The following is a 14186-nucleotide window of genomic DNA, read 5'->3' on the forward strand; positions in this document are numbered from 1 at the left end:
ACTGAGCACCCATTAAATAAATGGAAGTCAAATACATGTTAACTAGATGCTGTTGCTTTATTAGCAATAAAGATCAAAAGAGGTGCAGAATAATATTTTCTTCTTTAGTGCTAGTTTATACTACATTCTATAGTAGTATGTTTTATGTTTTTGAATGGACATCTCCTATGTTTATGTTAAATCTCTGATTAATTACAAAGATATTTTAAGAAATTGGTTGGTAGTTTTACTTCGAATAAATATTACCAACAAAAAATTGTTGGCCACTATGCATGCCTCACCACTTACAGACTAGTTTAAACTCAAGAGGCTGAGTTTAGTTCATGAGTCTTGGATTTCATGAAATGCATTACGTAGGTATATGTCAGATTTTGACTACTAATGTATTTGTGAGGTTGGGAACTCATTCAGTAGGAAATTAAACTTCTCAAGAGATCGTCTGGTAAATATGATTATCCATGTTTCTTCTACGTTTTACCAGAAAAGGGCAAAATAGCACACTTTTTTGAGCCATGTCTCTTTCTCTGCGGGGCCACGCCTTTTGTGATCATTAAGATGAAATAAATGTACTTGTCTTGGTTTTGCGCAATTGCAGCATTAATGTAGAGGGCTCCCCGTCCCCACTCCCCTTCCTGTGTTTTGCAGGCAGTCAGATGCCTCCTCAGCCACCTGGGAGCCAGTCAGAATCCAGTTCCCATCCTGCCTTGAGCCAGTCACCAATGCCACAGGAAAGAGGTTAGTCTTCAGTTCATGTCTTACGTATCTTTGTGTTTGGAGTATATGAGGCTTATATGAATTTGGTCATCTGTGCATTTCCTTATGAGTGATTTTTAAAGGATGTTATGTTTCCTCCTCTGATGAACGAAATAACATACATGTAACAACAAAGAAGGATGCTTTCTTGCAGATTAGGTGAAGTTTTACCCAGCACAGTTCAAGACCCAAAGGCTATATATGCCCACACAGTATCGTGAAGCATAGTTTATACGTGACTCTCGCCTGACAGTTGATCTAGCTGTGTAAAGGGGACTGTTACTGATGCAATTTGGGTATCGGTCCTGATGAAGTATAATGTTAGAGTGTGTGTCCGTTTAGCTGTTTTGATCAGTATTTGTCCCCTGATACTTCAACAATAAAAATGTATACACCTGGTAAGACCTTATAGTATAAAATTGTAGGATCTTAGTACTAGAGCCAACCTGAGAGACTGTAGAGTCCGGTCACCTCAGTTTACAAACAAAGAAACTGAGGACCCGAGAGGTTCCATAGGAATTCCTCATTCTCAGAGGCTCATTAGTGCCGGAACCAGAAAAAAGACCACGGGCTTTTCCCAAAGCCCTGAACTTTTCAGGTTGTCCCCCATCCGCGAACTCTTTGACCTTTCGCTCACTTATGCATGCTGACCCCATCTACTATTGACTGGGTTGAGGCCTTTGGTCTTCGTGTGTGTATCTTCATCTGCTTTCCCTCCTTCTGTAGTAAAGCTACTTTTGGTGGTGGTGATCTTAATCCAGATTAGTGTAGACCACAGTCTACAAGCCCATAGCACCATCTGGCGCCCTGCCAGGTCCCTTCCACTGCCTGTGAGTCCAGGCTTGCCCATCTGGCCCGTGGAGAGCCGCCACTTTCGTTCTCTCCCCTCCTCCCTCACGCTCACCCGGAAGACAAAAGTTGCGAGCTTGGTAGCGGCTATTTAAAGGTTCCTGACCCCACATGTTTATAATTATTTCTATATGAGCTGTACAGATGATGATTTGCTTCTAATTGGAATTGTAAGGTTTTAGTTACTTTACATGTTTAATAACTTAGCACCCCATTATTTAGAAAGTAATGCCCATGAAAAGATGGATTAGCCTCAGCTACACATCATTTGTGTTGAAACGAATATTTAGTAGGAATAAAGTGAAATTTTATTTTCTAATGTCTCGACATAGTTAACTTTATTATAATTTAATGTATAACTAATACTTAATTCCCTTATGAAGACACTACAGTCTACCTTAATAATGGAATAGTTAATGGTTTTCAAACTTTAGGGTGTGTGAAAATTGCCTGGGGAACTGCTTAAAACAGATAACCCGGCCACACCCGCAGATTGCTGATTTCGTAGGCTTGAGGGGGGCCACCTCAGATCTGCCTTTTGGACAAATGCCCAGCTGTTGCCAGCATTGCCGATCTAAAGACCGTACTTTGAGAACCACTGCCTTGTAATGATACTATGATATGTTTTAACAGTGAAGTGGTGTGTGCATTTGTTTCTCTAAACTTTCCACTGTAACTTCCTACAAACAAGTCCTATACCTCACATCCTTTTTCTGCATTAACGCCTCGTGTCTCTGGTCATCTGGAAGACCGTTCAAAGTTCGTGGACAGCATACTAGCACCATGCAAGGGGGAATTCTCTCCAAACTCCTTTACTTGGCCTTGGGTTACATCTGTGTTGCATTGCCGAGTCAGGGAAATGGAGGGGAAAAAAGGATGAAAGAAATTACCCTGCACTGAAAACCTGCTCAGGCCAGACCCAGAGCCCAGATGAAGGTATTTGTTATTTCATTTAATCCTCACATAACCCTGTAACATCATTCCCACTGGGAGAATTCTGCTGCTTCAGCAAGCATTAGAGGGTAATTTGGAAGCCCTACAATCCCAACCTTTATTGCTAAGAACTAAAAGAGAAACCCTCCTAGATCCTCCACCAATATGTTCCCCACCCTCTTCCAACTGATATGTGTTCAAGACATTTGAAAATGTAGAGAAGCAAATGTGAACAACCATAGAATGAGGAAATGCAGCTAAATTAAACTTTTAACTTAAATACGTTGGCAAGCAAAATCTAGAGTTTTCTTCTGGTGTCACTATATAACAACCACTATTTTAGGTATGTTTGTTATTTTTTCCTTCCTGATTATCTTCATTATATGCAGTGTGGTTTTGGTAACTGATAATGGATACATACAATCTGGGTTGTTATAATGACCATTTCCTTCAAATAGCAAATATAAATTTTATAGTTTGTATATTGTTATGAACACGTTCCCCAGACTTTCTCTGAAAGATGTTGTGTGTGTCCCTGGTGTGCCTTCTGTTGGTCGGACAGCCCCCTAACCAGGAAACCCTTATATTTCCAAATGACTGATAAATGATCTTTTGCCATGCATGAGTTCAATTTCCTCCAAAACTGGATAGCAAGCATTGGTTTTTTAAGCCTCTGTTATTTGTTAAAATCTAGGAAGAAATGTTAGCTTTTAATGACATTTGGTCAGGTGTTTTAATGGCAAATGACAGTCATTGTAATGCTTTGATATAATAATATTTTCCTTGTCTGTTTTATCATCTTTGGGGGCGTGTACCAACAGTATATGCAGTGCAAAGTAGATCTGAGAAAACACTTGCTAGAAAATTACCCGGTGTTGATTCCCATGTGCTGAAAAGTAATTTAACTTCATTTATACTTTTACAATTGATATATCCTCCCCTACCCCCATTCAGGGAAGTGATGAAAGAAGCAGAGAGGAGAAAAGTATTTTGGTGAGTTAGCGTCCTATTGAAAAAATGTGTCCTCTCTGAGAACCCGTGGACCTTGATAGAGACAAGAACATAGTGTCTATACTGCTGAGTACTAAAATAACCAAGCTGAGCAATTCCTATTACGCTTTTACTTTGTTCTAATAAGTTAAGATAAGAGAGTAAGATTCCAGTTACACACACCTTCTTTAACTTACCCACAGGAGATAGATTTTCTTTCACGCAAAGAATCTAGAAACATACTTGCCTGGAGACAATTGCACAAAACAGGAACTGCAGCCTGCTTCTATTTGGAGGCGTGGTTTTCTGGGTATTCCCCAGAGTCCTCATCATGAAGGACAGCAGTACTGACATTCTACCCTGGAGCCTGCCTCCCTCCAGGCTTGGGAAGCTGAACCCTTGCCCGGCCCTCATTCCTTCCTCCTCGGTCCTTCGATTCCTGTTCAGGAAGAACATTTATCAGTATATGTATACTCTTGTTGAGGAAAATTTTGCTGACAACCTGAGGCTGTCCTGGGATCTGAATAACACTGGCGTCTGCAATTCGATGTCCTCTTCCCAAAGTTGGGTTCAGAGTCGGTATGCTGCCCGGAGGCCCAGCACGGTGGTCCCATGGCCCTATAGTGCCCTACCCCCACCTCCAGTTCCGTGCCCTCTGACCTGGGGCTGCTGGTGTTAAGTTTGTCTAAGGACAACAGTCACAAATCCATTTCCCCACATTATATGTAGGCAAACATGCCTGGGTTTCCACAGTTTTAGATTTTCTATCTGTAAAAGGTGTATAGAAAACACCAAGAAAACACGGACATGGCCATTGTCAGGTACAAAAAGAAGGGAGACGTTTTACATATTTATTGGCCTCTTTACTCTCCTGCGGTACTGTCTCCTGCACATTCTTAGCTGCTCTCTTCTACAGCACTTGGCTCAGCACTCTCCTGTTTGCACTCTGTGTGGTGCTAGAACTTCCCACTAACCGAATAAAGAAAATTAGTTCCAATTCTTTGGTCTTAACTTCTTCATCGTCGACAGAAATTTAAAAGAAGAAAGGTCAAAACTTCAGTTTAGTATTCCGTAACACGTTTGCCGCTGGTTTTTATCTTAAATCAAATCTTCTCTCTGTAGTTCTCCTTTAACAACATACAGAATTGCTATTAAAGCACTTCACCCCCCCCCCCAAAATCAAGCAGTATAAATTATAGTACCTAAGGCATTGGAGGAAGAGTTCAGATAACACTAAAATACTAAAATAAATGTTACGAGAAAATTGTAGCTGACAAGTTTAGATTAGTTTCATCCTCATTGTATAATCTTTAACTTGTAGATCTTAAAATTTGAAAAGAGCAACAGGAAATCTTCATATGTTGCCCTGTTTTCCAAGAGGGCTTGGAGGGAATATCTACTCAGTCATCTGAGTAGATAAATAAGTATAATTATTATTAACATTAAAATGATTGCATTTTTAACCCCCGTAAAATGTTAAGCTTAATGAAACTAGCAAATGCCCTTCTAGTTATTGGATTAGCAATTAGGTGAAAACGTTTCAAGAAGGCTTATTTATTTGGACAGATGTAGAGAGGTCAGAATTAATTTTTTGAAAACCTTTTAATTGAATTCCCTTTAAATTTTCACAGTGGTGTCTAATTAAATATTCATGTTAATGCTGGTGGTTTTCTGAAGGTCTGCACCAGATCCGGGTTCTCCGAATCAACGTACATTATTTAACCCTTTTCATCTGGCGCGCCAGCAGGGACTTCCTCAGTGTAATCCCATAGTATTTGAATAATTAGAAGGTAGTAATGAGGATTTAATTAGTCCTTGCGATGTGCTGAAAGCAGAACCACTACATACTTTCCCTTTTGGACGCGAATTACAAGCAGAGTTGATGCTTCGGCAGGACTGTGATGTGCTAGCAAATGTATTCTGTCACTGGAGGCGGTTCTTTGGCACCGTCCTGTGACCGTCAGATCTGCATGGAAGGTATCCTGGGTGAAATCTTCCAGAATTATTGAATAGCAGCGCCCCCTCACCCCGCCTTCTTTCTTGTCCACCCACACGACAACCTTTTCTCTCTCTCTCTCTCTCTCTCTCTCCCCCCACTGATTAAGCAGAGTTGTCGTCCGAATGTACCAGCTGACTGTACGTGATGGAGAATTGGCTCTTACTCTTACCAGCAACAGCAGATGAGAGCAGCTAGGCCAGATGCGGGTTCACCCCGCAGTTGCAGGACGAGGAGAAAATAGCAAAACTTTGCCGTTTTGGCCCCGCTTTTGGAATCACAAGATTCACAAAATTCCCCGCCTTTGGAGTCTGATATTCACAGTGATATTTGCCATTAGCTCCATTCTTATAAATAGAAGCATAAATATAAACAGTGCCATTATCTAGAGAAAGCGTGTAGCAAACAGGCAAGATTGGACATTTAGATGTTCTTGTGCGCCTACCCTGAAAAGGTGAATCAGAATTTGTATACTTCCGAAGTATGAAGTTTCAAACTTAACCTATTTTCTCTAGATTGAATAGAATATGTCTTCATTAGTCTCATATTTTTTCTTCTGTTATTAATCCCAAGTGTTAATTGCCTTGTATAATTTTATTCTCACTCTTCCGTGATGTATTTTAGCTTCTTTTTAAAGTCCTAATAGAATCCCTCATCGAATTTCTAGGCACATTCTATTTGCTTAGGGCAAATCTTTCTTTTACTTTTAAATGCCAAGGGCAAAAAAAGAGATCTCTTAAAATAAATCGAGTGTCTTACTATAAATTAAACTGAGCTCTTGAGGGGCCAGGACTGAATCTTGTTCACACTCTGATTCCCTATGTCTGTGACAGAGCTTCATGTATAATAGATGTTTAACAAAGATCGAGCCGGACAGCAGAAAATAATTCAGCCGTCACACCAATTCCGAAGTTTCAAATTGTTTCAGAGCACAGAACAACCAAAGAACAAAATATAACATGTTCTTAAATTAAGAAAGCTTGCCATATTAATAAGTCTTCTCTCAATTTTACCATTAAAGGTCATCTGCTACGGCATAGGCTATTTCTCGGTCTTGAAACATAGTGGGCATTTAGATCTTGCGCCAGATTAAAGCTACCGCTTCTGCTTCCCCATCCTTGACGTATTTCTATGACAGTCCAGACAGGACTTCAGGCCAAGCTGAAATCCTCACACCTGGAGTCTGGTGTGAAATGAGTTGCCCAGAAGCCACCCCCACCCTACCCCAACCAGTCTCTTTATACCTTAGGAGTATTTAGATGGAAATAAGTAAAAATTTTGAGAAGTTTTTAATGCTACTAGCTGATTTCATGGTGATATTTATATGGCAGGTAGTTTTCAAATTTTTTAATGGTTTTGAATATCTTAATTGATCCACCTTCTTAACTGTCAGGAACAGATTAACAAGTTAGCTCAAAAATGGAGACCACCAAGATACCCGTTAAGGAGTTGGAAATAGGATTGGAGATTTTTTTTTTTTTCTGGTTTTGTGACTACAGAAACTATTTTGTTCCTCTTCCTATTGGATTCTCAGTTCTAAATATGACAGTAAATCTGCACATTCTGAAATGTTTCATAGGGTGGTGTTGGTAGTCAGAAAATGTTCTCTTACTCTACCTTTCCAATTACCCTTGTATATAAAGGTGTTCTTACCATTTGTGAGCACGCTAAACATAAAATGATGCTGGCTTTCAACATGAGGTTATTAGCAAAAAGAGAAGAAAGTAGATCACTTTCCAGATGTATTGCTGTGTAAGTATAGCAGCTCAACGTGTTAAAGCATTAGTGATAACCTGCCCCCACCACCAGATGCAGTGAATTCAGACTCCACTCTTAATTGAGGACCCTTTTTTTATAATCCGTGACAGACGAAAATAAAGTCAAATGGGAAGTCAGATACAAGAGAGAATATCTAGGAAGCTGTTTATAATTTCCTCAGCCTCAGAGCTCTGCCTCTGGGCTGAATTGTGGTCCAAACCAAAGCTTAGTCTAGTGCAGGAAATAACAACATAGGACTTGTATTAGGGTTATTGTTACATTGCTCTTAAGTCCGCTCTCCCGAGGTTTGTTCACCAAAAAACTGAGAAAACAAATATCACATATAATAAAAGTCTATTATTATTGACTGAGGAATCAGTCTAAATTTTAGAATATTTTTAAAGATGCATAGTTTTGTCACTTTTGGTTTATGCAGTAATTTTTTTTGAATTGCCAAGTGAAGCTTGCTTTTAATAGTCAACCCTCATTTGTAATTGGCTCATTATTCTTCACGGGAAGTATCTGAGAATACCTGGATCTTAGGTAAATTCAACATTGTGTATTGCATGCACTTATTTATAGTAACGGGATTTCTCCTGTGCCTTAGGGGTCCGTACCTCGGGGAAAGACCCCTGTCTGCCTAGTTTCCCAAACCAGAAAGCTGGAAGGCATCCTTGATGGCTTTTTCTCTCCCATCTGGCCTGTGCTAGTCATCATGTTCCGTGAACTCTACCCCTGCGGTGTTAGCCACGCATCCCCTTTTCTTGGTATCCACTGTCGCCAATGGGGTCCTGGCTACCCAGGAACTTTTAACTTCACCTTCACCAGCCTCGCAGATGTCTTTCCTGTCTCAGCTGCGTTCCCAGTCCCCTTTCCGTGATGAATCCAGAATGGTCTTTCCAGGGGTCTGGTTAGATTAATCCTGCCCTTCATAAGAGCCCGAGATCCCCGCTTTGCCTCAGAGGGAGGCTGTGCTGAGGTGCGTGGTTACGGGGCCACTTACCCCGCACCAGCCTCCCTTTCTGGCCTTACCCCTCATCACCCCGCTGCCTCTCATCCCCAGCCAGCTGAACCTCATTCAGGATCTTGATATAATCTCTTCTCATTGTCACTTTTGCCACTCACATCTGAACCCCAACCCCACCTCAACATGGGGCCCCCTTGGCCGTCTTTACTGACCTATCAGGTCCTCCAGAGCCTGGCAGCTGGTAGGTCTTTGAGGCCAGATTTGCTACGTGAACAAATGAACGAAGCATCACCTGTCACAGCGGCGTCCCCACAGCCAGGCACCCTCCTAGTGCAGCCTGGCCGTGCTCGGGACCCACTGCCAGGTCATCAGTGGAATCTCCCCCGCCAGAGCTCTGCGCCTGTGCAGACCGCGTGGCCTTGTTCAGTCTCCTCACTCCAGTGCTTAGGTAGTATGTGCTTTTCCTCAGTTTAATCTTCAGGGAGTTTGGAACCGAAAAACCTGAGTTTGGGTGCAGGGTTTACCACTAACTACTTTTGTGACCTGCGACAATTAATTAAATCTCTGCTTCCTCCTATGTGAAGCGAGGATCACAGTGTCCTGTGGGTTTGTCGCGTGGATCAGACGCAGCCTTGTATCTGAAGGTTATAAATTGCGAAGCCCTGTGCGAATACTAACAATAAGCATAAGCGTCAGGCACAAATGACTCAGGGGAGACCTGGCCTGAAGTTGAAAGCCTTAAAAAGTGGCTCCTCTGCTCCTTCCGGCGCATAGTAACACACATAAAATTGTCTCTGCTCTCAGCACCGAAGCGGACTTTTGCAGCTAACACCGGGAAGATTTGTGTAAGGAAAGGCCAGATATTTTGCCCCCACCTACCATCTGGGTAATCAGTCTGATGCTTCCCCGGACTCTCATTTGCCCGGTGATAGATGGTGTCAGTAGGCGAGAGGGTTCTGTGGGGGCGGACGGGGAGAACTTAGATGCTCGCGTCTGTGCCTCTGAATATAGGGCGCCGCGGTGCAGGGAAGGCAGAGGGACCGACCCTGCCGGTTAACCTGAGAGCACAGCGGGGACAGCACCGGGGGGCCTGGGTTCCCGCCTCGAACGGGTCATTAGTTTCTGTCTTCCTCAGAGCAGTTCACGTCGTGCCCAGGAGCGGGCAGGCGAATGAACACTGGAGATGTTAAAATGTAACAAGAATATTCTTTAAAATCTATTTTTCTCTCCAAATGGGACTCCGACACCTATTTGCGATGAGACATCGCCCTGTCTGCCTTTATAGGCGGGAGACTCTCCGCTGAGGTGGTGCAGCGTGTGCCCGTTATTTCACACATGTGGGGAAACATCTTTTATCGAACTGGCTTGAAGAAACGAGGCAGTTCTGTGAATTTTTAACAGATGCCAACATGAAAACAAATTGTCCGTGTGCCAGAGGAAAAACGTGCCTCGCTTTTTGGTGGCTCATGGAACCTCGGTGTCCCGCTGGTGTCCTGACGGTGCTAGAGCTTTCTGCCAGCGAAAGAGGCACCTCTGAGGAAGAAGTCGCGTTGTCGTGTAATTGGTTCCGTGCTCCCTTGCTGTCCCGCATTAGCCTGGACACGCTCGCTCTGCCTTCGCCGTTTTCCTCTTTCGTGGCTCGGATGAGCCACGGTTTGAGCTTTGTGTCTGACTCAGTTTCCCGGCAGGATTTAAAGTCTCTGACGCTCAGCGTTGCAGAATTTGTCGGGCTGCGTGAAGAGGAAAAGGACGGACTCTTGGAGGCTGAGATCCATGCTAAAGTGCCTCCCAATTTAATATCCTGAAATTTCCCATTTTTGCTTGACTATTTCTTTGGCTTTGTTTCTGAATCAATTTTGTACACTCTTCAGCTTAGGCGTGTGTTTTCGTCAGAAGGTACTTGAGCTCATCGGTGACTGTTTCAGAGTGGTGATGACCCACCGTGGCCCGTTTGGATTCATGGAGCTCTCTGCTCCAGTTCCCTCTGTATCATCTTCCCTCCACGTGCCTTGTGGCCAGTTTATTTTTTAAATGAAATAGAATTCCGTCCTACTTTTGAGAACTTTTGAAGTCCTTCTAAAGATAAGCTTTATCTCCGTCTTGCCCAACCAAGAGTTTTTCCTTACTCCTACCACATAAACAATATTCTGTGTTCATCTCATGTCCAATATGGAAAATGTGGCTTGTTTAGAATGGTGGTGTGGATCGGTTTCTTTCCATTTTTTTGATACACAAAGGTTTAGATAGTAACGCTGGATCTTTCCTGTAAGACAATTTCTTTTTTACAAATTAGACAATTCTATAACATGCTGTCTGTAAAACCAAGAAAAATATCCACTTAATAAACCACAGATAGTACAATGCTGAAGAAAAAATTCGAAAGGTCCTGAAAACTCACTTAACCTAATAATAATACAAAGAAACATTTTAGAAATGCTAATTCTCTATTAGACCCATTTTCTAAGGTAGCATTGAGGGGATTTTTTTTTTTTTTTTTTTTTAATGGAGAAGGGAAAAACAACTCTCTGGCTTCGTCTCTAATATTGGTCTCTATAATATAGAGACCAGCAGCATTTTTCCCTAGACTTAACATTACTTACGTTGCCATGTAACAAGAATAGATTGTCTTGGAATTTTCCATTGATACTAATATAAATATAGAAGAATGGCCCTAAAGAAAACAATCCTTAACATGCAGACTAAGTGACTCCAGGTGAGATTCTGGCAACCCTACCTCCATTCCCATCTGTAGCTATTGGATACATAGAATATGACATTCAAAAAATTACCAAATTGTAATTAGATACCTAAATTAATGCAAATGTGCCTTTGGAATAAACGCTCCATCTTACTAGGTGGTGGGAACGAGCCCGGCTAAGATCAGGCTTTTCTCACACGAGCTTCAGGGCTCTTGAATAGGCTCCCACCAGAAGAGCAAGTTGTACTCCCCCTGGCCAGAAGTCTTGGGTGCTCTTCCTTGTAAATAGCAAGAGAATTGTCATCTTCTTTAACCACCCGCCCCCCCCACACACACACACACAAAACCTAATGGTTTGCACAGATGTTTATCAAGTTAGTCATTGGTCATAGGTGCTTCTAATCCAGTGGTAAACAAGTCAAGATCCTGGCCCTTTACCTTGAGAATCAATTCAGGCACTTGACAGGAATCTTGATATTTCAGTCCATTTCTCTGTATGTTTTCACCCATCTCTCCGTCTCCCTCCCTTCCTCCCTCCCTCTCTTTCTCTCTCTCTCTCTCTCTCTCTCTCTCTCTCTCTCTCATTTAAAAGGCACACTCTAGGGAATCTGCCAGATCAGGAAGGATGTACGCTGAGTCTAATGGCACTCAGAGCTAATCAGTACTGTAGCTCTGTGTTGAGTGGCCTGAAACTGACAAGCGTAGCTTTTCTGAGCCAAATAACATGGCTGGCCAATTATTTCTGGAACTAGCTCTCTGGAAAAGGGCAATGCTTTCTGGATAGTCAACTGGGTGAGGAAAGCAACCCATCAGCTCTAACTGGCTTTGTTGGAGAAGGCATAGAGCAAGCAGGCCCAGCACAACAACACAGAGCTGTATGCTGCCTGGGGAGGGGCGTCAGGCTGTTTGCCGGGAGGCTCACAGGGTATGGCACTTGTCACCTCCGTGAATTAACCACGGTCCAGGGACTTGCAGCACTCTTTGGCTCCACCGTGATGAATGGTTTTTAGGGGAGCCTGGCAAAGGGAAGCTAGTTTGGAAACCTGGAGGCATTCAGACAGGAAATAAATTGTGGGTTGTATTAAAAATAATACGAACAATAATAACCATCACATTGTTGAGCCTCTGTGCTGTGTGAAGGCGCTAGCTGCTTGCTACACAAAACATTGTCTCATCTCACCTTAGAGTGTAGGCTCACCTGTCATCCACACGTCTCAGAAATGGAAACTGAGGCTCAGCTTCTCACTAACTGCTGGCCTAAAGGCACCTAACCATATGTGGCAAAACCCATTTTGACTTTGCAGTGACACTGGAGATGGAGAGGGTGGGTGCATTTGTCAGGTTTTTAGGTGGGAGAAAACCAGGCTTTCTGCCTGTTGGGCTTTCAGCTGTCTGTAACTCCTTCCTGGGAGAGCTGACTTCCTTCCCCTGGAAACAATTCTGCAAATATACTATGAATTAAGGAGCCAGACCGTAACATTTATTAAGCTCTTTCTTGTAAAGTAAAAGTAAACAGGGCTCTGAATGAAGATGTTTTCTTATTCATTAAAAAACATGTATTTGGTTCCGATTCTGTGCCAGGCACCTCGCGTGGTGCTGAGGAGACAGATGCGAAGAGAGTGTGTTTTAAAGCCGCAGTACATAGTCTGGGGGAGAAACAGGCACTCCAGCCAGTAGCAATGGCACCGTGGTAACCGCTCTACCTTGGCTGACATGAGTGGTGCTTTCTGGAAGGCCAAGGAATGCCGTCAAAGATAGCAGGAGGCGGGGCCAGGAAGGACTAGAGTCTGTTACATGGAGGTGAATGGCCTTGTGGGCACGCTGTGAAAACAGCATATTCAGTAGAGGACACAGTCGAGCATCTTGTTTTCACACGGTGCCTCCCATTTAGTGAGTTTTTTTTTTTTTTAACTGAAATAAATGTTTTAAATATCAGAGTGCATTTCACATAAGAAGGGTAGAAATTGTTTTGTGAAATGGTATGTGTGTGAACCTGCTTGTGAATATATAGACACATGTTCACATACACACATCGGATCATGATATAAAATGTATTTCTTGGGGCGCCTGGGTGGCCCAGTCGGTTGAGCGTCCGACTTCAGCTCAGGTCATGATCTTGCCATTTGTGAGTTCAAGCCCCGTGTCGGGCTCTGTGCTGACAGCTCAGAGCCTGGAGTCTGCTTCAGATTCTGTGTCTGCCTCTCTGCCCCTCCCCTGTTCACACTCTGTCTCTCAATAATAAATAAACGTTAAAAATTTTTTTCAAAAAAAAGTATTTCTTAAGTGTGGATTGTGGTTAAGAATGTTTTAATTCATGAATTAAACTTTGTAAGCCTCAGTGTCTCCATAGTTGTTTTGAAGTTTAAATCAGCTAATGAAGAACAAAGCTATTAGCACGTAATATATGTTCATTAAATGTCAACGGTTACTGACAGTGAATGGCACATCGTCTGGAACATGAGAGGTAGTCAATAAATATTTGTTAAGTGAATGAACATGCCAGGACTTGGCAGGTCTCAAGCAACCTGATGCCTACAGGGAGGAAAAGGTATCTGAATGATCAAAACCAAGTGGGGACACCGTGATGACCGTGTAGACGTGATGAGGCTGGAGAAATAGGTCAGGCCAAATTTGGAAAGACTCATGTGCTGACCTAATAAGTTTGGACTTCATTCTGTTAAGCAATCAAGAGTCAGGGTCTAGTTTCTGAACAAACACGATTGACAGATCCCTGAAGAAATGAGGAAGGATGGGATTCAGAGCATAAGAGAAGGCGCTGGCCTCACGTATGAGTGAAAGATCTCTTTCTTCTGAAGGGAAGAAAACGCAGAAGGACACAGCGTGGACATGGGTGTTGATGGCCGAGGGGGCTGGACGTCGTGAGAGGTGGTGCTGCCCTTTCCTGTGTGCTGGTCACTTGCTGGCAGTTACGAGGTGGGCCAGGAAGGACTTCGAGCAAGGGGTAAAATGTTTAACCAGGGAAAAGGACTAACCGGGTGAAGGTGCCCCAGTGTCCGTAGGAGCCCGCTGAACGCAGGCACCGTGGCTTCTAAGGACGTATGTTGTGATGCCCGCTTTGCTGGTCACGCCTGTTTCTGTGTTGGGTGTCAGGTGGTCAGTCCTGCCCATCGTTGAGGCCTCCACCTGAATAGGACTTTTTCAAGGAAACTCTCCTGCTCCCCAGTCTGAACTGGGTCCTCCTCTTCTACCCTCATAGCACCCGGACTTCTCTTTTTCTTGGG

The 14186-nt window shown here is 43.1% G+C and overlaps 1 protein-coding gene across 8 annotated transcripts in view; it reads left to right on the plus strand.

Annotated features, from left to right (window-relative positions):
• ARID1B (AT-rich interaction domain 1B) overlaps window positions 1–14186 on the plus strand; it is a 433036-nt gene that overhangs the window by 337226 nt on the left and 81624 nt on the right. For 7 of the 8 annotated variants that reach the window (XM_030316661.2, XM_030316667.2, XM_030316662.2 and 4 more), the window contains one exon: window positions 646–735. The exons of the other annotated variant lie outside the window; for it this stretch is intronic. In XM_030316661.2, coding sequence (XP_030172521.2) covers window positions 646–735 — 90 coding nt within the window. The remainder of the gene's footprint in view (window positions 1–645; window positions 736–14186) is intronic. 8 annotated transcript variants of the gene reach the window in all.

This window comes from Lynx canadensis, chromosome B2 (assembly GCF_007474595.2).
Source record: "Lynx canadensis isolate LIC74 chromosome B2, mLynCan4.pri.v2, whole genome shotgun sequence".
In the NCBI taxonomy this organism is placed as follows: Eukaryota; Metazoa; Chordata; class Mammalia; order Carnivora; family Felidae; genus Lynx; species Lynx canadensis.